Here is a 27465-nt window from a genome sequence, read left to right as displayed (position 1 = left end):
GGGGTCCCTTCACTTCTCTTTATTAGCCTCTCCTGGTTGATGTCTGTTTGATTTTGTCCACTGTAGTCATTCATTTTCCTGCAGCAAGGACACACACACACACACACACACACACACACACACACACACACACACACACACACACACACTCTCACTCAAACTGTGGAGGAGGGGGCACTAAAAACTCATTACATGGACGATCAATATTGCCCACACTTGAGAAGCACCGTCTGCATCCACAACACACACACACACACACACACACACACACACACACACACACACACACATACGCATGCATGCATGTTTCATGCCTGACTGTGGTGACAGATGACTTTTGTCAGTCTGGGGTGCGTTACCATGGTAACCCCAAGGCTACCTCTCTGTGTGGTACAGCAGGGGTGAAAGACACTCGCACATACCAGTAGACACGGTTAGATAAACTGCCAAAGGTCATAATAACACGTTACAGCTCAGTATTTTTGCGCATTCCAGCTCTGTGTGGAGTAAATTACACAGATCAAAATACTTTTACCCTTATAGCTGGTTCAGCGTGAAAGTTGCCATCTGATTCAAATCAACTCTTTGATCAAAGAATTAGATGCCTCAAAATATGTCAGTATTATACAGTACAGGATATCTGGCCTTGTCATTAACAAAATAAGAATCCACAGATGAAGAGAAATGTTTCTGACTTTTGTTGATTTGATGCTTTTAATTTTTTTGGTTTCATCTGAGACAAGTCTCCAGCCACCAGCCATAAAAATCAAACTACAACATTAACATCAGGTGGGACATTAAAGGGATGTTTTCCCTTACCTTTCCAAGGCCAGGAGTATCTTTGATCTTATTGGCTGCTCGAAGAAGGCAGGGCGGGGCTGGGGGAGGAGCCATCAGCAGGGCGGAGCTAAAGTTAGTGGGGAACAGAGGGGGGTCGCATGACAGCGATGAAGACGACGCTGGGGCTGCGACTGTGGCCGTCTTCTGCTTCTTCTTCTTGGAGGCTAAGTTCAGCTTTTGTGCAGCTCTGAGGGAGGAAGAAGAAAGAGATGACCAGTGAGGGTCGGCAGATATTACCATTAATGTTAGGAGACGGGGACAGGCAGGAAGGAGGAGGCCTGGGTCTAAATTCACCCTTACACTTTACCACAGAACAACCATCACCACCAGCTAATTGCAGAACAGAGCTTGATTACACTCATAAACACATGTACTGTGTACTGTACGCACACACACACACACACACACACACACACACACACACACACACACACACACACACACACACACACACACACACACACACACTGGTGCTAGCAAAAGCAGCGACATCTGGATGGGGAGTGGTTCATTTGCTTTCTCCTTGCTCAATTCCCTGCAGCATTTAACTCAAACCCGTAGAAGCGCCTTGTTTTTCTCCTGCTTCACTTTAACATTTAAATCTCATCACTTTCACCTTCTGTTCTCTCATCTTCTGACGGCGTCGGCTTCTCTTGGCACAGAGGCAGTCATCATTTTTACTCTCTAACCTTTCGTCCTCCACTTCTTTCTCTTTCTTTCCTCCAGAGCTGAAACACCACATGTTTGTTTCTGGTTTAACAAACTGTACGTGAAAGGAATTTATATTTATATTATTGTTTATCTGTGTCTCTACTAGCAATAATGAAGTGATTTGCTGCGATTAGGACGTAAATCTTTTATTATCTCCTGTAGAATCTAAGAAGGCACCAAACAGGCAGATTTCTGATCATTTTAATGACATGCAGCCTTCTATTTTATTAAACAGACATGAGACAATCTGCCTTTTCAAAAAGACAGAGGGAGCAAGAAGGAGATGAGACTCTCTCTGTCAAAGATCCATATTTTCACACCATTGGGTTTCAGTTAACTGCAGCAGGTTACAGAAATGAGTGTGAGGGGGTGAGTCAGCGGTAGAAGGAGCAAAGGGGGGAGGAAGGGGGGACAGGAGGGAGAGGGAACTAGGGATTCATGGACCCACGCAGGTATGAAGCATCGCTGTCCCAGGGTCAGGGTGTAGCTGTGTGTTTGCGCAAGTGCTCGCCAAGAAGAGCTGTAATTGGCTTTTCACTGTGTGTGAGCTAATCTCACGCACACAGCAGCAATTACAGGTCGTCCCGTCGGATGAGCAGAAGTCAAATCCGCGGTGCGTTGGACGAGCCGCGATCTGCGATGGATCCCCGTTCCTTCGTCCCAGCCTATCCTGCTCTCCCGCGCTTCGAGCGCTTCGCTCTAATGCACAATTCAGGCGCGGTGAACACACGCGCGCACAAACTAATTGGTGGCGTTTAATGACAAGTGGCCTGGGATTTGGCCAAGTGGATCTATTCCAATCAGACCCTGAAGTGAAGGGCTCTTGTTTTCCCATCCATCTACTCAATTTCTCCATCTATCAGCTCCTCGTCTATCACGCCCCCCCCCCCATTACCCACATTCATCCCTCCATTCTTCTCCATTCCTCTGTCAGTCTTTTCATTTTAAATCCCTTCTCACTTCATAACTCTCCCTTATCCCGTCGTTCTCTCTACTGTATTCATCTCCCGCTCATTATATTTATCCCTTCATCCTTTGCCTTCTCCCCTGCCCTCCGTGCAGCCTCCCATCCATTCAGACATCCTAGCGCGTATCGATCCCTTCATCCATCACTGCCTCTCCTCCCCTCTGCCCCTCCATGTGTCTCTCTCTTGTTACGAAGCCGCGCGGGTCACGGACAACACGGCCACTAACATGCTGTTGTTGTGTTTTATTCCCGTGTTCGCGCAATCACAAACACGCGCACGCGGTTCAAGACTCATGACACCGACGCAAACACAAAAGGTTCACGCGGAGCTGATTTACGACCGGTGTCGCTGCGCTGTGTTGTGGGCTCAGCAGCTAATTACATCCAGCTTAACAGGTCGTCAGTGGAGGCAGATATAAGGACAGACACGGAGCGATGGAGTGTGTGTCACAGCAGGTCAGTAAAAGGCCTTCACTGACTACTCGCTGGCTCCTACTACAAATAGTCAGTTGCTGTAAGATTTACTAATTTGTGGTCATTTATCAATTAAAGAATTAAGCAACAAGACAGGAAGTGGTAAACAAAGGGCTGAGAAACAGCCATCATCCATCCAAGATATCGCTTCGCTGCCTCATCGGTTCACTTGGGACCTATTCATTTACTCCTCTACCTCCAGCAGCACACACACGGTCACACACACACACACACACACAAACACAGTCTCACACACACACACACACGGTCACGCACAGCCAAATCCCCAAAGATCCAATCCTCGGAGTGGACACTGCAAACATTCCTTCACTGATAGAACCTCCCATCCCCCAGTGAGCAGACACACACACACACACACACACACACACACACACACACACACACACACACACACACACACACACACACACACACACACACACACACACACACACGCACACACACACACACACACACCTCCGTCCTCCGTCCCCAGAGGGCCACTGCAGCAAAGTGCAGACGGGCTCCGTTCTGTGAGTCTGACATATTCAAAGACAGATTGGTACTAATGAAAGGTATTACTCACACGCACGTTAAGCGAGGTGAAGCAAAGGTCAGCGAGATGGAGAAAAAATTAGGAAAGGGATAAAAAAGACAACGGCAAAATATAGAAACGAGTGGGAGGAAGTGGAGGGAAGTAAAAGAAGGGAAGCAATTACTGTCGAAGTGGGGATGAGGAAGGAGACAGGGATCAGCTGAGAGGAGGCCTGGCGGACGCAGGGATTTCACTGTGTGCAGACACGGAGCCAGAGGAGGCTGGAGTGTGTGCGTGCCTTTGTCTAATAAGGGTGTCTGCATGCAGCGCACGTCTGGGAGAAAAGACCACGACGGTCGCAAGATCTAGAAGCGCCGTACGGCTGCATCCGTCCTCCACAAACGGGTTTAAAAGGCGTTTACGTCAGGGTTTAAATGAAAACCTATTCAACACACGCGGAAACATATGAAGAGTGAGCTGAAACGCAGAGAGGAGACTGTCAACACACACCCGCTCCTTCACCTAATACTCGTAAATGGAGCCCAGACAGCAGCTGAGTTCAAACTGTCAATCATGTGTGTGTTTGCGTGTAACAACCTTGCTCCCTGACAGTTCATGGGGTCGTGGGATGTGTGCGTCTGCCAACCGGGCCGCTCGCCCAACGATCGACAGGGACGCGAAAGAGAGAGAGAAACGCAGCGGAGGAAATAAAACTCCAGAGGAGTCCGCGTCGCCGTTAAAACCATCGATATCCTTTAAAATGTGATTTAAAGCAGCTCATTAGATACAAGGTCTCAGCAATACCTCAGACTCTGTGACCCGCTCCTGGTGTTACCCATGAATAATTCAGCCATTCATTTTAAACATGCCATGTTCACTCATCAATAATTCACCTGTCTTATTTACGTTGCTGCTGCACATTCTGTATGTGATGTTGTTCTCTATCGCCACCAAATCCATTGTTTCACTCTTTCCTATTTATATGACTAATATTGGGATGTGAGGACATTCATGACCATTAGTCTTGTGCAGCAGAGGTGAGGCACGTTAGGGTTTTTCTTATAATTAAAATTCAACGGGCTCTGGTGAAGTTCTTCCTCTTTTGTCGCCCTCGGTCATTTTCTGCAGCTTTCTGATGAACTGAAACGCAAATCTAAAATTGTATTCGAACGAAGCCTTTTCCGCAGACGAACGCTGGCGTGCTAAACAGCGATGTAGTGAATTAGCAGGAGGGTTTTTGCAATTTAGAAACGCCTCTTTAATCAAACAGCAGACGCATTAGCAGAACTGGAGATATGGTGCAAAACATTCTGCAGTGCACCAGATCAGGCATAATTAATTTACTGTGGAAGCTGAAATCACTAAGCCAATTATTCTACCATCGCGTGTGCAGCAGCCGAACGCCAAAATAAAAGCACGGCGTCCTGGCGCCGAGAACCCGTCGCCCGCGGGACGGAGCGCTCCACATGTGCGAGCCGACGGCGCCGTCTCACCTGGCAAAGAAGGACGCGGCGGCAGAGGTGGCGGTGGCAGCTGGGGTGTGAGAGGGGGAGCTGCTGTGTGAAGGGGAGTGTGTGTTGTAGCGGTTGAGGGCGGCTTCAGTCAGTCCGTCCCTGGAGGCTTCAGAGATCATCTGGGAAATCTGGTGGAAAAGGGAAAAAATGGAAAAAACACAAGCAGGACTTAATTAAATAGACATTTATATTTCATTTTTTGCAGAGGACTAGGCGATTAAACCGATAGAGATTGTATAGTTAGATCTGCTGGATCAGCATTTTGGTTTGACTTCCTGTGTTTTGTGTACCACCATCCTCTCCTCTCTTCCCCCTGGAGGCCGAGCGGTTTGCCTAAACCTCCAGCATGTGGCTGCAGTGCCTTGTTATGGCCCATGTGTCTGTTTTCTCTGGCTGACAGGCTCAGAGATCACAGTGAACCAGCAGCAGAATGTGGTCCCAAATATTCACAAACAAACAAACACACAAAGACACAAACAAACAAACACACAAACAAACACACACCCCCTGCTACAGTTTCTCTCTCTTGACCCAATGCCTTTGTGCCTTATTCCATCGTCCCGTCTCATTCACGTTCGTCTGTTATTATTGGATTGTGACTCTTGGCATTTGTGCCTTATTGGATTTTATTCAGGAAACACAGACAGTGAGGGTGAAAAGAGGAAGACCTTCAAACTGGTGGTGCTGCAGGAATGAAATGCTGCTGCGAGGAAAGGTTTCATCAGATTTATGATGCAGTGTGTGTGTGTGTGTGTGTGTGTGTGTGTGTGTGTGTGTGTGTGTGTGTGTATTAACTCGTGTTTGTATACTTTGTATTCATTATTCCTTAAGGTTAATGTTTGACATTTGCCTTTATTACACATCTGTGGATTCACGGCAGACGGGAGACAGATGTGAGAACAGAGGTTCCTGCTGCAGCTGAACTTTGCGAGTGTGTGAACTGATACAAGGCTCCCGCGCTAAAACCTCCCCAGTTGCTCGTCACGTCTCCGTCTTCTCGGTCAGAACAGGTGGAGCCTTCGCTGTTGTGCGTCTTGCTGGTTCGTCGCTTTGTGCTGCGATGTGTGTGTCTCCATCTCAGGTATGGATTATTGACCATACTTCTTCATGCGCTGCCAGCAGCTACACAGCAGAGCCCCTAAATCACAGCCCCCCCTCTCCTGCAGGAGCTGTTTTGCAAGCGTGCATGTCTGCGGTGAATGTGTGTGTGAGCGGTGCTGCTCCTGCATGCGGCCGCACCTCTGGACCCGCTGCACGTGCGTGTAAATCACTTTCATGGCGCGTATATTTACTGTTGAGAGCTCCCGGGGACCGCGCGCACATGACGAATGGCCCGTTGTAAATGAGCAGCCACGGTTTATGTGTCGTCCGCCCCTGTGCGTTTACACCTGTTTCGAGCGCTCGGACCGGCTCTGACCGGTGAACGGGTGGAGCGACGGTCCGGGGCCACGCGGGGGAACCTGCGCGGTGGCGCCGCTTAATCATTTACCCTGATGAATGCGAGGGGGGGAAGAACGCCCCCACAGAGGGTTGTTACGGGAGCTGCAAACTGGAGTAAAGCTGGTTAAATAATATGTAGCTGTCGAACTGCATTAGCTGCACAGAAACACAGCCTCGGGCTTGGGCTGAGGGCCACAAAGCCACTCAGGACTACGGTCCACAGCAAGAAGGCGAGGCTGCACCTACATATGGATACGTATCAGTCAGCTTGTCTTTTCATTAGACCTAGATAGACGTCGCCCACTGCATCCTGATGCTCTGTTCTGTTGCTTTGATTTCAGATTCCCACTGAAGGAGGTCGAGCTTGTAATCATGTAGTTGCATGAGAATGTTGATAATCAGCGCGGGACCCCACCTGTCTGTGTGGGATTAATGTGACGTCTGATGTTCTTTGACACGCGGGGTGAAAAACGAGGCGCGCGCCCGTCTGCTGTCACTCACACTCCTCCTCTGCCTCCACACCACATCACTTATCCACACCTCCCTTCACCTGCTTTTAAAAAAACGGCCCAAGCGCCGCTCGTTCATCTTCATTACGCCACAAACGCCACTTCTCCAACGCCCGCCGTCCTCATCTGTCTCGCTCCCATTTATTCTATTTCTCCATCCTTTTCCAGGCGCACGCCATGAGTGAGGCGCTCACGGTTGAAAGTAGGAGCGGTGCGTTGAAGTGACTGCGGGGGAGCGAGGCAGCGGAGGAGGAGGCCGCGCTGAGGATGGAAGTGGGGGTGAAAAGTGGGGACACGCAAGAAATGAGTCCACTTTGGAGACAGAGCGAGTGCCATGAAAGGAATCATGCACGCGGTGATTCGTGGTAGGGAAGAGTGAGGCGGAGAGTAAAGAGTGGGAGCACATTGTGTAAATACTGTGTAAGTGTAGACAGAGGCAGCGCGAGAGAAGAAAACCTGATACAGCAAATCAAATGAGACGCGGACTCAAGGCTACAAGGAGCAAGATTTGATGGCAGAAATAAAAACACTTGCACTCTATGCAGTTTGCAGCAAACATGATTTTTAGTAATAACAGAGGTAAGGAGGCGCGTTTACTGACACTCATAGCGTAGGAATAAGGAGACCTGTCGTCTTCTACAACACTGTGTCTTACTAGTTTTGATGTCCACAGTTGTGTGTATTCTACCATAAATGGACAATCTGAACAATCAGCTTGCGACACAGGAAGAAAAGCCCACGAAAAAGGTTGTCCTCAATAATTTGGAAAGTGTAGAAGAGTTAGAGTTAGGCTTCGAGGCACTCGGTGAGGCTGAGGAACGTAGTACGTCAATGACTTATGCCCACAAACACACAATGGGAGTGTGTTGTGGCACAATAACATCTGTGGTCAATTAGGAGAGTTAATCTACCTATTGTGAAAATCAGGCACACAAACATGGAAACAGCGGACTGTAAAAACCTGTTTTCAATTAGCTGCTTGAAGGTGAGTGAGGACGAAGACATGGGGGTGCTTTTTTCAGAGTGATGAATTTGAGCCCGTTTGCTGCCGCACCAAATGACGTTGATTGTCTCCCAAAAAGGAAAACCCAGTAAACATGAAGTATAGAGGCTGTCGCCTTTCAAACTGCTGACGGAGCCGGATTTTAATGTCAGCGACGCAGGCGGACGCGTCGCCTCCCTCCTGCGTTTTCCCTCTGTCAGCTCTTTGGGCCACGGTGACTTCAACACTACCTGTGTCTAACGACGCCGCTAATGTGGACCTGCTGCAGCGACTGGGCTTTTCTCACTTCTTTGCTGGAGAACAAGACGTGGGAGGAGAGCTCACACTTGGCCTGCGTCGGGTCGTGTGTCACTGAAGGAGCTTCTAAAGCTTAGTGTTGTACAGCAGCAAATCCAGACGGCTGTTAAGTCATCTTTAAGTTTAAGATTTACTTGACAGGCCGACGTCTCCTTTGATCTTCTCGTGTCGACTTTCACTTCCTATTTTAGGATCATCTCTTTTCTCCTCCCTTCTCTCCCAGGGTTGAGTCTAACCGATGGTGATTTATTGTGATGCTCTGCTCCTTCTTTCCTGATGAGACATCAGCTCTGGCAAAGTTACAGCAGAAACACTGCACGCAGTGACACACACACACACACACACACACACACACACACACACACACACACACACACACACACACACACACACACACACACACACACACACACACACACACACACTAATAGTGTTTCCATCAGCTCAGGGCCATTACATTGACTCACATCCATTTCCCCTGGACCTGCCCTGAGCCTAACCCTTACTCTACCTTTACCTTAACTGGAACCTAACCTTACCCTCAACATCAACCCACAGTTCACCCTGAAGTTAATGATTAGCCCCATCAAGGCAAAGGCAAAGGCGGGACACTCATTTATGTCTTCAGGCATCAGTAATGTCAGTAGCCACCACATTGACCGCATCACAGTGAACCAACCTGGATGGAGCTACAGGGGTCAGAGGTCAAATGTTCCCCTGATGCTGTAAACGACACCACAAGTGCAAGTGGATCTCAGAGAAGGCTTCTATTTTCTAGCTATATTATTTCTAGCATAGTAGCACAAAGCACATTTCAAAATAACAATAGTTGTCGTCTGCATCTCTGGAACAAAGCACAAGCTGGAATAAATGAAGTCTTTCATACTTGGGTCTTTGCTGACCAATAAAACAAGACAATTCAGGAAACTGCGCATAATAATGGTCACCTTTAACTCTCCTCACAGGCCGTCTGTGCAACTGATTCAAGTCACGGTCTGAATACAAACCTATAGAGAGATGGAAAATAGCAAGATGGAGGCTGGGGTGACTATGAAGAAGCAGAAGGAAATAAATAGGCCTCAGAAATAAGTATATAGAGAGAGTTGGGTACTGGGGGTGTGTGACATGAGTCCCCACAGTCCTAATTATCACTGTATGAATTATTACGTCTGTAGAACACGTTGCTACACACAATGGTAACGCACACGCACACACCCCTGGAGCCTCAGCCTCCCTCCATAAACCTCTAACCGCTTGTCACCGGGGGGCGTTTCTCCCTCCTACCATCCTCTCCTCCCTTCCTGCCTCACTTCTTTCATCCGAACCCTCTGTTCTTTTCTGCTTCGCTCGATGCCCCGCCTTGAACCAGCCGCACGCGGTGCTGATCAGCTCCGAGAATCTGATCAAACCTCTGAAGCGTTACACGCAATAGATACCTGTGAGGATGAGAAGCCACGAGTCGCTTCTGCTCATCGGATTGCTTTGACACAGACGGAAATTTATAAATATCTAAGGCCTGATATTCTGAGTAATGTCGTTTCTAGTGGTCACACTGACAATGTCAGATTAGTGCATTTCACAGACTGTTGAACTTCAATGCGTGCAGCGATCAAGCATGAGTTTCAAAGATCCTTTCCCTCTTTCACCTCATGCAGTATCCTTGCTTCGCAGCTCCTCCGTATCTCGGAGGAGCACGCGTCGCGCACGTTGCCTGATGGATGGACTTTACATGAGCTGTGGAGACGAGTCTTACCTGGTAGGGGTACAGTGTGACGCCTCCATTGGTTCTGTTGGTGTGCTGATGGGTCTGCAGGGCGGCTGCGCTCAGTACTGCTCCGCCACCGTTATTGCTGCCCGGGCTGTTGACTCCGGTCATGGGTTGCTGTTGGACACCAGCCGCTTTTCCTGAACCCGGGGACCCATTCCTCCGGTCGGTCCCACCCCCCAGCCCGAGGGAGCTGGGCTTGGACCCCAGCCTGTGGCCTTGAGCCTGTGGGTTTGCGGGGGCGCTGCCGGACGGACTGGGGACGGCGGGTCCGTTGCTGGGGCTGGGTGTCGGGGTCTGACTGGGGCTCGGGGAGGGGGACTGGGATGACTGGGGGGGAGGATGTGAGGAGGCGGAGGCCGCGGAGGGGGAGGCTGAAGGGGGGAAGGCGGGAGGCCAGTCGCGGGATCCTGGGCACCCGTGCGCCCCGGATGCTGCCATTAGACCCGGAGGACCTTGAGAGGGGTATCGTCCCGTCAGGGAGGGAGGGGAGGACGGGGGAGACAGGTCCCACTGGTCCAGAGTGAGGACCAGGCGCACGGCTTCCTGTTTGAGCTGCGTGAGGTGCGTGGCGCACACGTCGCAGCGGCTGTCGCGCTCGTTCCACGCCCTGCGGGAACTGTTGGGCACCTGGAGCTTGTCATGGAGGAGGAGAGAGAAGGAGGGATCCTGGGAGGAGAAAGACAAACACAAGATCGTGAATGTTCACCCTCGAGCAGCCGGAGGGAAGACGTACTGTACGTACAGAGGGACTCATCACTGCGTCCTTCAGGTTGAAACAATGGGAGTTAAGATGAAAAGCACAACACTCGCTCTCATTTCCTCCTCCATCGTTTCCTTTGCTAGGTGTTTTCAGTAGATGAGGTTTAAATCTAATATTAATCGTTGATATTAATGTGAAATCCCCCCCTTTATCCATCATAAAAGGCAAATAAAATAGTTAAGAAAGAGTTAAGAAGAAACAGTTTAACAAAGATTATAGAAACCATTTCTGTCCCAAGGAAGCTTGAAATATTCAGGCCCTGTAACGATTGTCAGGCGTCAGATTGGTTTATTGAACTACAGCTTTCACGATGCTGGAGCACGTTTAACATAAAAGCAGCAGCAGTGCGATTTGCAATTTTCTCTTTAAGGATCAATCAAATATCCAAACATCGACAGCGCCGTTAGAAGGAGGAGGCCCGTTGGGTCGGTCGACAATCACGCCGCTCTCACCGCAAACAGAACTCAGGATGTTTGTCCCCTTTGTTGTGCAGCTCTGGGCCACGTGTGCGTATGTGCACCTACAGTACATTTTTTTTTTACCTCCTCGGAGCCACTCTCACAGAGCAAAGCCCCTAAACCACTCTCTGCTTAACAGGCCAAACACCTCAACCTGTGTCCGTGTCTAAGCCTCATTTGAACCCAGCGAAAATATCCTTTAATATTTTCCTAATAAGCACTTTGTGTGACAAAAGGTCATTAAACAGAACTTGCTTGGCTTTATGTGCGTCCCTGGAGACCGACGGTGGGATTAAGAACAGCGAGCGTGACGTTCCCGGCTAATTGTCAGCTTAAGTGTGGGTGTAGTGTCACTGTATTATCAGCGAGTGTAGCTGCGTAATTGAACACAACATTTGCGGAAGGTGGTGCTGGATCTGATGCCTGTAATTACCCTCTGCTCTGTAACAACCCACCTCTTCTGCATCGCTGAAATCAGGTAACTGTGCAGCCATCGCCTTTTCTGCTCAACTGATCGTTATGACAGAGTGAAAAAAATGATCTCATGTTTTTTTAATTGCAATGTCTCATTCCCTGCTTCCCTCTCTTCTAAATCTGTTTCCACAACCCTGGAATCAAACCCGGGTCTCCTGTAGGATCAGGTGCCTCCTCCCCAGGAGCCGTGTTATTGGGAGAATGTATTTGACTGCTGCTAAAAGAAGCTATAACTTAATTCACAGGAGCAGTTTTGTTGTAATGATCTTCAATCTGTTTTATTTTGGGTGCGTTCGTTCATCTCTGCCATAATGAAATGTCGTCCTCTATCTTTGTTCTGCAGATGATAGGAACTATTTTCTGTCTTCTACATCAACCACCTCCCCATAAAACAGGATAAACTGTTGTCCTAGTAAAATGTAAAACACTTCCAGCTGCGTTTTTCAAATGAAGCTGAGTCCAGTATAAATTAAAGTGATGTGTAAGTTGTCTTTATGTAGTGAAGGTTAATCAATGTGTGGTTCATGAAGGTTCTCAGTTTGTACACGTGTGTATATTTGTGTCCAATCAATAACCACGTGATGGACGCAGGTTGTCTCTCAGCAGACAATCAGACATATTGACAAAGAGATGATTGACAGACATGAAACCATTAATAATAACGCACTGACAGATGACAGCTGTCACGGGTTTTACTCCCTCTGCTGTAGGTTGGCGTGTGTGGGGCCGGCTTCTCAGGTGGCCTCTGTGCTAATAATGAAATGAGAAGAGGGAGAGAGTGAACGTAACACACTGTCAATGAGCCGTTCTCCTTCCCTCAGTCAATACACTGTGTGAGTGTAAAGCACGCGTGCACACAAAGCAGCGATTCATCTAATAGGAAAATGCAGCCTCTCAACCTGAGAGCTGCCTGTTGGGTTGTGTCAGTAAACCACAAGTGTGTGTGTGTGTGTGTGTGTGTGTGTGTGTGTGTGTGTGTGTGTGTGTGTGTGTGTGTGTGTGTGTGTGTGTGTGTGTGTGCGTGCGTGCATGTGTGGATACAGACAACCTTTCACCATGTGTTTACACACACAGCTTTATGTTCGTAGTGTATGAGCTCGGTGATATTGACGAGGTTCATTATTTCCAAATGCATGTGCTCCATTCTTTACTGCGTGTTCAATAGCTGTGCTTTCCCAGAGGTGTACAACAATTTTGTAATTTCCCAGACCTAACAAAATTTGCTGCAGTCACCTGAGGACGGAGCCGTGACAATGGCAGCGGTGATAATAAGGACAAAACGCACTTCAGTGCTCTTAATCCAATGTGCGGCAGTCGCTCGCTGCCCTCTGGCTCGTCACAGCATCTGTAGAGCACAAACTGGCACGTCTCCCTCGTCTAATGTGGAGCCTCTGCTGCGTGAGCGCTGGGAATTACTCCGCTATCACGTCTCTGCGGCTGTACTGGAAGTGTGTCATGTCGCCTCGACCACGTTCGTCCACGACCCGCGGGAACGAGGAAGAAAAGGCACCATCACGAAGAGGAAGAGTGGGAGACAAAGGAAGCAGTCTTATCAAATTGGCAAATGTTCAGTGGTGGCTTTAAATCCACAGTAAAGCAGTGTTGCCTGTGGAAACTAAATTACCTAAAAAGTATTTTTTTATTAGAAACACTCTAGTTACTGTCACCTCACAGCAACAAGGACGTGAGTGTGACCTCCAGCTCCCCACACGTCCCCATCATACACTACTGCCCAGAATCCCTGGAGCTGTGGAGCTGCAGTGGGTCCCGGGCCTGAAAATGTGATGGTGTGAAGCTGAGAGACGCTAGCAAGCAGAGAACCCTCACTATTCATGTTGAGATGTGCCTTAAGCTGGTCAAATTCACGGCAGCGAACACGCTGTGAAGCACGTCTCTGCCAGAGAATTATCCCTACTTTTACTGTTTGGAAAGAACGGGAACAGCCGGAGCTCGGCCAGCATTCAGAGAAAAAGGAACGTTTGATCTCTCTTGGCTTCTGTATCTCGCCGTCGCACTCGCTCAGACACACGCGCGGCCGACAGGCGACCAAAGGAACAATGAAGTGGACACGTCTTCCGGTCCTTGAGACGAGGACCCTGTTGTTCCCAATTAGCTGAGATGTGAGGAGCAGCCAAGTCGGACAGTTGAAAAGGAAGAGGGGAAATGGGGAGACACACACACACACACACACACACACACACACACACACACACACACACACACACACACACACACACACACACACACACACACACACACACACACACACACACACACACGTCATTAAGGGATAAATGTACACAGATACTGTCTCCCTCCATGTGCCCTCGCTTTGTCCATGTTTTTCTGATCTTAATTTCAGCTCATCTTTCAGGGCTGCAGAATAACTTTGAGTTTGTTTACATTCCTGTGGACCACACACACACACACAAACACACACGCACACACGCATGCACACACACACACCCACACACACACACACACACACACACACACACACATACAAGCTCTCATTAGCGCAGCATTTTGTTGCCAGACAAGAGCTGTGTCCAGGAAACAATCAGAGTGGCTGTAATGGGAAGCTATTTAATTTTCCACATCTTTTAAATATTTTACAGTATTAGAGCATTTAATCATGTTTTGGTTAAGTATTTTTCATTGTGAACCATGAATTCAGTGTTTTTACTGCTCTCCTCCCTTTTCCTCCTCATTTCTTCTCATCTGACTGTCTCTTCGAGGCGTCTCCTCACCTCTGCATTCATCAGTATTCTGGCAGTGACTTAATCAGTCTCAGCACTAAAGATAGATCTGTGTGTGTGTGTGTGCGTGTGTGTGTGCGTGTGTGTGATTCATTTCCTCATGCACAGACAAACCCAGCCCCAGCTCCACACTGCAGGACTAGTGACTGACCTACAGCAGAGCGCCAGCGTCCAGACCCGCTGCTCTGTGACCTCAGTGACTCCGTGTTCTGACAGTGACTGTGCACGGCCGACCAGAACCATGCTGTTATTGAGGAGCGAAAGGCAACGACAGCTTAGGTCTGTTTTCGTGTGCGTGTGACGAGCTGCAGGATACTGTCTGTCCACGACTGTGGTGGCAAATGCTTCTTTAAACGCCTTTGTCCCAGTTCAGGGCAAAGAGACGGAAAAAATAATCAACACACCTGAGTCACGTATGTGTACGTGACTAATGTTTATAAAATTCAACTGTCTTTTTTATCTTTAGGCTGTTTTTGAAGCTATTTATGTTTAAGATGTGAATTAAGCTTAAGTTGGAGTTAATGCTTCATGTCAGGGACTGTCTTTAGATCTACGTATAACGTCTGAGCATGTGGGAGTAAAGGCATGTGTATGTGTGTATATGTAATCAGTTCCAGATGAGTGACCAAGGAAAGTAAACCTTTCCTCTCCTCCCCCTACTCATTTACCTCCTCTGCTCTCATCTCTGTCCTCATTAATTCTGCCTCTACTGCTCCTGCATACACTATGTATTATATATAGCCCACACACACACACACACACACACACACACACACACACACACACACACACACACACACACACACACACACACACACACACACACGCACGCACCCGTTTCTCAGCAGGTCTGGGATCAGTGAATTCATGCAGAAGAGCTGCAGACGGTCTCCTGCACCTGCTCTGAAAACACCCACCCACACACCTACTGCACACAAACACACCGGGAACCAGCAAAGCCCACAGTAAATCTGAAACGTGCCGTGATCGCGCATGTAGACCTCATGATGGAGAGGGACAGCGCGTCTGTGTGTGTGCGCATGCAGATGATTGAGAGCCGGCGCGACATCAGTAACACCCGGGTTATGAATTACGCCCACGCGCGTGGACGCGCTCGCGTACGGACGAATGTTCCGCCGACAGAGGTCAAGCGCAGGTGTCGCGCTTTCACACGTTCCCTCCGATTCTTCCCTCTATCGCTCTCACCCAGCCATAAATGCAAAGCTCGGGCGTCTCGGTGAAGCAGGGAAAACGGCTGGAGATTTATGAGTGGAGGAACAGAGTCACAGATCAAACTGAATCACGGCCGCGTCCAGAAAATGATGCGGGGACTGAATGTTTGACTGTGTCAAACAGGGGGGGGCAAAGTGAGGATGAGGGAAGAAGGAGGAAGAGGAGGTTTGGTTCCACGACAGAGAAACTGGTGTTCAGAGCTGGAAGCAGACGTGAGGATGAAAATGAAGCTGACGATGGCGACGAAGCCACGGGTGCGTGGGCGAATTATTGATCCCCTGGAGCACCCCCCCCTCCCCATCGCCTCCCGTCACCTTTATAATTGGTCATTCCTTCACACCCAGTGATTGATGCAGACATGCAGACGTGGGGACACAATAACGCACACGCACGTGTCGGCGCACGCATAAATTTGCATTCGCAGGCGTTTATATAAACAGACACGCACAATTTTGTCCGCGCACACGCTCCCTTGTGATGCTGACATGCTGTATTAATAGCCAGGCAAAATGCATTAGAATGCCTGTGTTGCCATAGCGATACACAGAAATTAATTAGCAAACGCAGCTAAGTGGCTATAGGGGATGTAAATTACTTGCTGCGTTGTGTCTTCCTCCAGACTCACGGCGTTCATGTGTACTTATGTTAATGTGAATGTTTACCACAAATATAGGACAAAATATGACAGTGATTGAGGAGAACGGTGCACTGCAATTAAATCATACAGGTGACGGCCCAAAATGTGACGTGATGAGTGAAGACGACCATCTTGGTCGCTGTCAGTTCAGAGGACAGAGACGCTGGCTTCGCTCTGATGCTCTGGGCTCCGTGGATGTTTGTAGCCTTTGAAATCGCCCTTGAATGGTTGCGGAGTCACAGCCAAGGCCTTTCAGCGACGCCGTCAGCAGCTGAAGGACTCCCTCAGCCCACGCTGATGACGTGCGTCGGGCCGCGGCTCACAGCCCGCCGCCCGAGCATCATCATGGGCTGAGGCCTCGTCAGAGGGTTCTGCTAAACACGATGCAGTTAAAGCCAATCAGAGCGTGCGTTGCTGTATGTTCCCCCTCATCGGGAGCTCCCATTCGCCCCCCTCCACAGTCAGTCCGGTATGAAGAGAGCCTGCTCTTTATTAACTGGCCATCCTTAAAGTGCCCGGCTATAAATGAAACGGTTGTTAGTGCTGTTTTATGGTGTGAAAGGTACTCGCTGGTGCCTGTTTTTAAATTATCTGGCAATCCTCGCCGGTGCCTGTCTGCAAATGAACTGCATATAAACTCGGCTGCTTGTTTCCAAATGACTCCACCATCTGCGCCCGGGCTGCTCTGTAAACGAGGCATTTGCTACCAATGCTATATGTGCAAACGATCCACGATGGATCCACGCTAGTTTCCAATTAGGTAGTCTGGTGCCTGGGTGTGCGGCAAATGAGACACTTGGCCTTGTTCCATAACACAACCCCGATTTAAGCAATAATGTTTAAGATGATGCATTCAACTGAGCAGAAATGAGTCGCTTGTGTTTCATGGATCCAATCCAGATATTCACCTCGGTGTAAATGGATGGTCCATTTGTGTCAGAGCCTGAGGAAAAGGAGCAGGCCGTGATTCCTGACAGTGGGTGACTCCTTCACAGCGTGGTGCCCTCAATGCCAGGCTGCATGAATCTAAAGCCACCTAGCAACATTTAGCCGCATTTAGCTTCACCTCATCTCCTATCGCACTTACGGCTGGTGGTTCAGTGGGTTTCTCTCGTCCGCATCCACGCTACTGCTCTATTTGCCTGCAGCTCTACCTTCTCCACAGGAAATCCCTCACGCGCCCTCTCTCTCTCCCTCTGTCCCCAGTCTCTCCTTCCCTCTCTCCACCTGACAGTGACGAATTGCCTGTTGCGTGGGGTAATCCATCTTGTCGTATCCCAAACCCGAGCACTCGTTCTCCAACGCCCTCTTACTCCTCCCCAACTAGCCTCTATCCCTCCTCTGTTCCCTGTAGCATCCTACCGCTCCAAGGTTAGGGATGAGCTGAAGTTAAAGATCCGCCTGACAGGTCCTGCTTACTGTGCACACGCGTGCCCACACAGGGGCACGGGCCCCAACCTAGAAGCTACTGCAGGAGCTGCAAACTTCTGTACAGCTGCAGAACTTTTAATAGGAAAGGAAAATCGAGCACAGAATCACATATGTGCGTTTGTACCGACCACCTTCACCCTCACACATACAATACACGTACAATATATCAAGTTATAACCTTCACTGTCAGACCGGACAGCTGTTCCTAATAAAGTGGCCGGAGACTTTATCCTTTCGTTTAGATTTCAATAAGATGCTGCAGCCAAACATTAAATATCACAGACAGGATTTTGTTCAAGCATCTGTTACTGTTTGCTGCACAGAATGAACATTGGGCATCTGTGTAATCTCCAAAAAAAATGATAGAAATACTCACACAGCCAATAAAAACAGATCACGAGACCACAAATAACTTTACTGAGCAGCTTACAGCAAAAACAACCCATGTAACGCAGTAAAGCTCACTGACGAGGCCGTTCAACCAACTTCAGGCATCACACAAAGAGGTTGTGTGCGTCTCCTCGGGGCGAGCGTCAATCACCCCGCGAGGCCCTTCCCGGCCCTCCGTCCGTGAACGCCCGCTCTTTTCCAGGCTCCGCGGCTTCACAGTGGCTCTCTTTCATACGTGGGAGCTCCGCAGAGCGACCACAGCGCTGCACTGTTGGCCAGCAGGCTCCTCGCAGGGAGCAGGGAGGTGGAAGAGTCGCACAGAGGAGAGGCTTGTTCCTCCACGCTGGACGTGGACATCAAAGCCCCACGTCCGTCCACTAGCGAACATCTCTCGCTGCCAGATGTTCGCTCCAGAGGTTCGCTCAGTCACTCAGGTGTCGTTTATCATTCGTCACACTATATATCTGATGGGAGAGGTATTAGGATGACTATGAATATGATGAGCTGAGCCATGCTGTAGGACGGCGCCTGGCCCACGCTGTACGTACGCTCAATGACAGACAACAGTAAACAACAACAGCCGTTTCAAAGCCTCTGAATGGAGCCCTGCAGGTTTCATCTGCTCAAGGTAATTGGAAAGTTTAACAGCTTGAGGCTGTTGTCTGTGTCTGATTGAAGCACAGACTGGGAACACGCAGCCAATTTGATTCACCCTCTTTGTCTCTCTCTCTGTCTCTGTCTCTTAATCACACCTTTTTGTAGTTTATAGGAATTATTGCCTCTGCTTTTCTTTAAAGCTGTATTTCCAACTTCCTTTGACCCTTTTTCTTCCTCCATCTTGTTGCTGTAGAAACGAATCATGTGAGGAAGCAGGGGATGCTGCTGGGCAGAGATGAATGATAAACATTAGGATGGATCGAATGATGCTCTTGTTAGTCAGTACAGCGGGAATGAGTAACAGACCAACCCAAAGAATGGGTGGGTTTTTAGTTTACATATTTACAAATGTGCAATTTTTCAAACCAAACCTCATGTACTGAAATCACAAATGTTGAAGGTTGTTGAGGTTTTAAATAATCATTTTTAAGGCTGGAATTTAATGTGTGAATAACAGAACCTGGTAATTGTTAGACAACTACGCAGGTGAGGTCCAACCTGGAACCCGCAGCTTAAATGTCATCCTTGTTCCCGTTTTACCTCCTGCCCTTTGCTTTGTTCAGACAATAGATTCAGAGTCTTGCTCAATACGCACTCGCGCAGTGTTTAGCGTCAGGAAGGTATGCACACATACAAATGTAACACTAAAAACACAGCATTGACTCACTCTCAGCCAGTAGCCACTCAGCTCCATCACCTCCTCCCACACACTCATCGTTACCTCTGTTTCTATTTCTTTCTTTCTTCTCAACATCTCTCTTCTCTCCCCTCTTTAAATTTCGTTGTTCCAGTTTCATGAGAGTTTCTGTAGATTCACTAAATCAACAACAAACCTTGCACCGAATCTTACAGCTCCACCATTGGAGCTGTTATGCTGTTATTAAAATGTGCACAGCAGACATCATTTTAAGCAAATGTCGTGTCTGCATCATTGTAAAGTCTGTTAAATGTCTGTAAAAGTTTCTTAAAGATAAACGTTCTCATCCTCCCCGTCATTCGCACCTCGCCCTGTCAGGAGACTTTCCAAGTGTGAGATCGAAGATAGATGTGTTATGTCTGACTAAGTAACGACTCCTGTGACTGTGTGTGTGTGTGTGTGTGTGTGTGTGTGTGTGTGTGTGTGTGTGTGTGTGTGTGTGTGTGTGTGTGTGTGTGTGTGTGTGTGTGTGTGTGTGTGTGACATATCAGCATGTGACAGCAGGCAGGCTAATGTTAGAAGTGTATTTAGCAGGTCTTCAAATAAACTGTTCAGCGAGCAAGACTTCACAGAGTCGCAGGCTTCTGGATCTGGCACTGGCTGCTGGAACACTGGGGTGTTTGTGCTTTTCATCTTGATTCTGCATGATGGAATTGAGAAGTTTGAAAACGACAGCTACAGTGGACCGACCAGCAGGTAGATGGCTAGGTACATATGGACCAGGAGAAAAAGTGGGTCATCCACACACCCCAGGGTCCAATAGTGGACTAAATGTAGCAGGTGGATCCAGACCCAAAATAAAAGACTTTGTGTCATCACAGACACGCACACACACTCACATGAGGAGGCAGAGGAGACACCTGCACCACTACTGTGTGGTGTTGTCTAGTTATTGCCGTATTTTGGAGGTGATGGAGAGGCAGTTGCCATGGCAGCCGACCTCATGGCAGCAGCTGCTGATGCCACATTCACCACCATCCAGTGCGTCATCTTGAACACACACACACACACACACACACACACACACACACACACACACACACACACACACACACACACACACACACACACACACACACACACACACACACACACACCAGTTTGTCTGTTCATGTGACCGTGCGTAGTGCCCGTCTGTGTTTGGGTGTGTTCACTCGTGCGTGTGATTTCCCTGGTATTGCAGTGTGTTGTTCGTGTGCAGACGTGCTGAGTGTCTGTGGACTGTTTGGGCCTGTGAGCTACTCAGAGGTGCAATAAACGTGAAGCTGGCTTCTCCTCTCTGCTTTAAACGGACGACTGCTGCTTTTCCGTGTATTGAACAGTAGAGGCCGAGTCGTAGGATGAAGACAGCTCAACTGTCAAATCACTCCATCTCACACTTGGTACAATTCACAAAAAAACATCCAAAAAAAAACATGAAATGAGTTTTTGACATGTCAGACAAAATAGAGGTTTACAACCAAGTCGTGTTCTTTGAAGATTAGCCAGTAAACAATGACTGAGGCTCAAGAAACAGTGCCAACATTTCACACACTCATCTACTGGATCTAATGTGTTTTTGTGTTAAATTTCCCAATTAATGAACACTGGCAAACTCAAAATCATCATCTGTTGTCTTTTGAAATTGGCAAAGTGTTTTGTAGCTTGCCTGGCTCTTTATAGACACACACACACACACACTGTGGTTAAATGTGTAAAGCTGGCTGCGGTAGTTAGTCTAATTAAGTGTGTCCGCTCTGGGTCAGCGCCTGTAATGCTGGTGATAGTACTATTAGGGGCCATTCTCGTCCTCTCCGTCCCTTTTCTTCACTGTAACTCGTCCTCTGAGTGTGTGTCTGTGTCTGTGCGAGACGGTTTGACAGTAAGACGAGTTTCTGGTGTAATGTCTCTGCACACTAACGTCCACAGACGTTAGAGCTGCGTCTCATCCTTAAGGTACAGCTTCCACAGAGGTTCCTCTGGGACCTGACTGATCTTCAACAGCCATTAACACACAGCGAACTACTATGAACTGAGAGCTGAAGACGGTGTAGATGACGGAGGAAGTAATAGCAAGGCTCCTACAGAGGCTCACGTGAATCACGTTCCTTGGACAAACTTCACCATTAGATAAAGGGAACCATCTGCTAGTCCCTCACCTTTGCTGCGGCAGGATGGGATTTCTGCACCCTGACACAGGTCCATCTGTCGGCTTGAAGGAAATCAGGCCGTTAACGAGGAGCTGCGTCTGTTACAGAACTTACTGTAACTCTCAGATTGTATCACATCACATGTTTTGATCCGCTTCTCTTAAAGCATCACTTCACTCACTGGCCACTTTGTTCGGCACCTGTACAGTGTGGTTCAATCCAGAACAGCAAGGATCATAGTTTATTATGTTTTATTAGACTTTCGACCAATTAAATGCCTGAAATATACACTAGCTTAAGAAATGAGCAGCTCTAGACTTTGGGAGGATGCGACTGTATCTGCATTTGGCTTTGGCTCCATTCGACACAAACCCAGTGACTTCTTCCGTTGTGCCTGCATCAGCATCCTTCCCCTCTGCTCATATACACACACCCATCCATCCACACCTTCTCATCGTTATTGATGAAGCTGCCTCTTTATATGGTAATGTCTTTCACACCTGAAAGGCATCAGGAGGGCATTATCGCTCTCGCACTCTCTCAAACGCGCGTGTGCACGCCCCAACACACCAACTACGCCACACTCTCGCCACAAACACACACTGGCGCGCTACCACGTGCCATTATTCACACGGGCTCCATATATTTTCACCCTCTCCCAGCCTCTCACCAACACGCACACGCGGCTATGAGGGGCCCATTAACGCTGATGGAGATATGTATGCGGCTCACATCTGTCACATGTCGCTGCCGTGGCAACACCAGCTGCCGTGGTTACCGGAGGCCTGCTTGCGCAGCATTATGGGATTTGCTTATTATGGGATGGCGGCTAGCTACCTGTGTGCAGAAACACATCCCTCGGAGGACACCGCTAAGCAATAACACGCCAGCCTTTGATCTGATAAGTAGACTAATTACAGGCAAATTACTGGTTAATTACTGGTTTGTGGTGAAAATGACCCAGTGACTGGGATTAGTTAAATTGATTCTATCCGCAAGAGCATTGACTCCCCTTGCATTTGTGGGCTGGAAAGGCATCTGATGCAGCAGATAAACCAGGAAGCTCGCAGATGTTCAGATGTGGAGCTTTTGGGCTATGTTGCAATATAAAAGCATCCGATCGCACCCAGGTAAATTATGCTAACATGCAAACCTAATTAAGACCACAGAAAATGTATGTGTATTAATGTATTGCATACATACTAATAATAAAACATCCATGAGTCTGGTTAGATGAGCAGGCATCAGGTCCTCAGTCCCTCTTGCTTATATGACAAATTAAAAAAAAATGTAGAGCTGATAGCGATCGCAATAAATCTCAAGATGACATTAAGTGGTCCTCAGGGAGCGAATGCAGTCTCATACTGACCCACTTTCCTAATCTGAACCAATCGCAAACAGGTCGCCCTCCATTCATTCATAGCGTGGACTTGGATTTGGATGTAAGGCATGAGCACACATGCACAGTGAGCTGCACTGACATACACACCAGCACAGCGGCTTTAAGTGATTACAGCTGTGCAGCCAGATGTGCTTTTCGAGCCCTGTGCGTTTCACATGCGAGCACCTAAACCTGAAAACCTACTCTGCCCGCTCTAATCCCTTCAGAGTGCTCTCGTCCATACAGCCCCCAGCTATATGACCTCCCTGTCTCTGCCTCCCTCCCTCCCTCCCTCCCTCCGTCTATGGCTGACTAACAGCACTAATAAACGCATGTGGGCAAAATGTCCTGAAATGGATTTCCATTTAATTTGAGGGTAACATTGAGGTCATAGCAGTGCGTGTTATATATCCAGTACGCTCGATTTGCGGTTTACAGCAGGTAGACATCCCTAAAGCTAATGCCGTCTAATTCAATAGATCTGAGGGAAATGCAGCTTCATGGCGAGTAGAGTTTCTGGAAAGTGTTTTAGAGGTGTCGATGCAGCTCTTGAACGACTTTATATGGTTTATATTATTAAGCAAAGCTTTACTAATAAATGCGAAGAGGACAAAATAATCTGTTAACATGATGCAACACAGTCGTTTTTGTAGTCAGTTGCTCCTATTTTACTGTCTTCTGTATTCACAGCCACACAAAGTAAAGGCTAAATGGACACAAATGAGCACAATCCCCTACACATGGCAGAACTAAGCTGTGTTCAACACTAAGAATCGGTGAAGGTCATAATTAGCATTGCCTGTGTGTGTGTGTGTGTGTGTGTGTGTGGCTGGTCTGAGTCAAGCATGAGCAATAATGTATTTATATAAAAAAGTGACTCTGTGTGTTTATATTCTAGCTGTGAGGGGTCACGTATGTCCCAGTGCCCTGTGAGAACAACACGAGGTCTCCTGCTGACACAACAGGAAGGTACACACACACACACACACACACACACACACACACACACACACACACACACACACACACACACACACACACACACACACACACACTGCTCTGGCACATTTGGTGAAGGAGGAGCATTATTATTAGGTCACATTGCTTCACCAAGGACACAGGTTCTGCTTTCCCCTGACACGAAACACCTGCGTGGGTCGGTCCACTCCGGTAAGAGGAGTCTGGGGAAGGAGCCAAGATGTAATGCAAGTAAAATTAGCCGAGGAATCCTGGCCGGCCTAAAATGACAGTCGGCGTGTATAAGTGTCATATAGTTCATATGCAGAGGCCTTTTCCGCAGCACCCGCACCAGTTTCTGAGCCTACACTTCTATGAACGAGCCTGAACCGGACCGACCTCAGAAATAACATTAATTTGTGGTCTAACCGTCCACATTAGGCGGCACACCAACAACTTCCAGCATCATGTTGTTGGGTTAATAAGAGCAGACTGTCTCCACGTCCGCGTCTCTGCTGGGAAACCTCTGTCTCGCTGCACTGTCGTATATCTGACGCTCCCTCACCGGCTGCACTTCATTAGCCCCACGGAGCATAATACATGCGTATTTGTTACCAATTAACTCTGATGTGTGGCCCCACAGTACACATAACTAAAATCCAGTCAAGTGCAGCAGAACAACTTGAGACCCGGGGGCAGCGTGCTTAGAACTGGTGGTGAATCATAACCTCTGCCAGGAGGGTTGGATTTCAATTTATACCTGCACGATTTTATAGTGTAGCAGCAAAAAATAATGACATTTACTCATAATTTAACTGCTCAGTCAGATAAAATGAGATACCTACAGTCTGCATCATCGCTGTCTATGATTTTTTTTCTAATCACCACGTTAATGGAATTAAAATTGATTGTATGGACCCAGAGAAAAAAAAGAAATTACCTGTCAAAGGACATTCGAGAGGGGCAGTAATCCATGTGGATTAATTTGTGCTTCAAGCGAATATCTTTCAATAATCCATCAGATTAATTCCATCAGAATAGAATCAATTCATCACATCTGGTCACATGATCAATCAGGTAAATAATCTAGCGTGTTTATCATTTTGTTCTTGGCATTGATAAGTAGCGTGAGATACAGAAAGTATCCCAGACGCCCGAAGCTGTTTGGTCTCGGCTTTTTTTTCACAGCTGGTCAAATAAGGGTTGGACAAATTACAGGAGCCTGTGATTTATGGGAACAATAACTCTGTCTACCCAGCAACACAGTAAGCAAGGAAATGATTAGAGGCCCAATCTTTCATGAGCAACCAAGTTAATAAGTGTCACTGTCCAAATGCCACAGTTAATAACACAAAAAGTTATTTTCACCACGAGCAACCCACCAGTGGGCGACAGACGGAGTGGAGAAAAATCTACGACAAACAGACCCACGCGACCCGTTTGCTTCTCACCTTGCTGGAGTAAGGTCCAGGGATCAGAAGTTTCAGCGCTTGTCTCTTCAGCTCCGCGAGCCTAGCGTTGCAGTTCTCGCACCAAATCCCCCTTTCGCTCCCGGGTGAGCTTCCGCTGCCCGAGGCGGGCGACCCAGTGCCGAACCCCGGGGAGCCGCCCAGAGAGCCGGGCGAGCCCGTTCCAATGCCCGGAGAGATGGTGCCCGGCGAGCCGGAGAAGGAGCCGGGCGAGGAGATGCCCGAGCCGGGGGACGGGGTGCCCGTGGAGCTCGGCATGGAGCCGGCACCCTCTGGAGCGGGACGTGTCCCGGATCGGCTGCTCTGGTACCAGGCGTCGGGGAAGAAGGAGGCGGACTTGGTGGGCGACGTGTCAGGCATCTGTAAAGAGTGACACGAAAAAGGGATGATTGCAGTTCAAGTCATGTCATGAATGCCAGGGCAGACGCTCATGAGCCAAAGAGCAGAGCGTGTTTTTAACTTCTCCGTTTTTAGGCTGAAGCTGTCAGAAAGGTAATAATTCTACAGTGTTTGCTACTAGGTCACGGTGGGAGCTGGAGTCAGACTGGAGTGGATTATATTAGGAGATGCTCTTATCTCCGTGGCGCACAGAGGCCGTGGGAAGACAGCGGGTCGACTTGAGTCTAAACTACCATTATGGAATTAAACCAAATGGACCCAAAAATCCCACAAACAAGAAGTTAGTCAGGTGTTTGCTATGAAAATCTCCACACTGAGACCCTCAACGTAGTGGAGGCAGACCTGTGTTGTTCCTCCTTAGACTTAGACTCAGACGCATGAAAGCATCACATGAACTACTACGAAGATGAAAACTAGACCGTCTGCAGCTGCGAAGCCAGTCAGAAGGGAGAAGCCCATTGATGTGGTGGTGACTGCAGAGGTTGGGTACTGCTGCTACAGTAATGCCCCAACAAGCTCTATAATAAGGTAGTAATTGGCAGGCTGATAGGTGGGGAGGCTGGAGCGACGTGACTCATGCTACGAATGAGGACAGCGCCGCTCGCTCCTCAGCGCGTGATCATCCCCTGTATCAACCACAGATCTGCTGAGCTTGGCTTATTTCTGTCAGGCTGGGAAATGAAACAGTCAACAAATAACAGTTTCTTAAACCACCCTGATGTAATGATATGAAGCCCTGGATGAGAAGTTTTGATGTTCAGCTTTAGGTTCAGCCATCCGCTGCTGGAACCAACCTACCCCATGTTTCCTGCTCCGGCTGCTCACAGACCTCTCCTTGGTCCCCGATAGTGAAGTCATGTTGGATAGGAGAGGAGGAAAGGAGAGGAGGAAAGGAAAGAAGGAGAGGAGAGGAGATGAAAACCTCTGCCGCTGCTGATTCACATTAAAAAAAAGAGAGACCTCTGGATCGATTTCAATTAACTACACGCCCCTGCAGTTTTCGCTCTTCTCAATCTGGACACCAGCTCGTGCCACTCGCAAACGCATGTGGAAAGTGGTCACATCCCCCCGTGCGTCTCCGGCGAACAAACGGAAATAAAAAATCCACGGAGGTGCCGTTGTCCTTTTTGTGGACTCACGCGGGTGGTGCGGGAGAGCGGACCTCTCCCAGCCTGCAGAGTCTGCGCCGCGCTCCGTCACGCTCCGCGCTCATCTGCGCTCCAGGCTGGCACCAGACCCGCGTCTCTCCATCAGCTCGGCGGCTCACGCTGCCCAGGTGATCCAAAGACCGCGACCGAGGCAAATGCCGACGCTCGGGGTCTCACGGGCGCGCGAGTCACGACCCGCTGGACGCGCTAAGAGGAGGTGGCGTGGACGGGAGTCAGCCCGTCTCCGCTTATGCTGCAGTTTATAGTTGTTGGTACCCGTTCGAAGCTCCGCACTCCTCCGAATCCCGCAGCGCACTGAAGCGTCAGAGAGCCGCACATCTGGATGAGGGCGGGGCACATCTGGATGAGGGCGGGGTTTTCCTGCCCCTCGTCAGCCACACCACGTTCAGAGACTCTTGCTGAGTGAC

General features: G+C 48.7%; 1 protein-coding gene across 4 annotated transcripts in view; it reads right to left on the bottom strand.

Moving 5' to 3' along the window:
- Positions 1-27378, bottom strand: part of kif26ba (kinesin family member 26Ba) — a 54000-nt gene extending 26622 nt beyond the window's left edge. Inside the window, exons 1-5 of one of the 4 annotated variants that reach the window (XM_055507427.1) lie at positions 26688-27378; positions 25473-25850; positions 10044-10724; positions 5021-5169; positions 820-1027 (exon numbers count right to left, since the gene is read on the bottom strand). In XM_055507427.1, the coding sequence (XP_055363402.1) occupies positions 820-1027; positions 5021-5169; positions 10044-10724; positions 25473-25850; positions 26688-26747 (1476 nt within the window). In that variant the 5' untranslated portion in view covers positions 26748-27378. The remainder of the gene's footprint in view (positions 1-819; positions 1028-5020; positions 5170-10043; positions 10725-25472; positions 25851-26687) is intronic. The other 3 variants (XM_055507426.1, XM_055507428.1, XM_029145340.3) reach the window with 3 other exon arrangements.
- Positions 27379-27465: the final 87 nt, after the last annotated feature.

This window comes from Betta splendens, chromosome 3 (genome assembly GCF_900634795.4).
Source record: "Betta splendens chromosome 3, fBetSpl5.4, whole genome shotgun sequence".
NCBI classification, from domain to species: domain Eukaryota; kingdom Metazoa; phylum Chordata; class Actinopteri; order Anabantiformes; family Osphronemidae; genus Betta; species Betta splendens.
The sequence above is the reverse complement of the archived record's forward strand: the minus strand, read 5'-3'. Positions and strand labels throughout refer to the sequence as shown.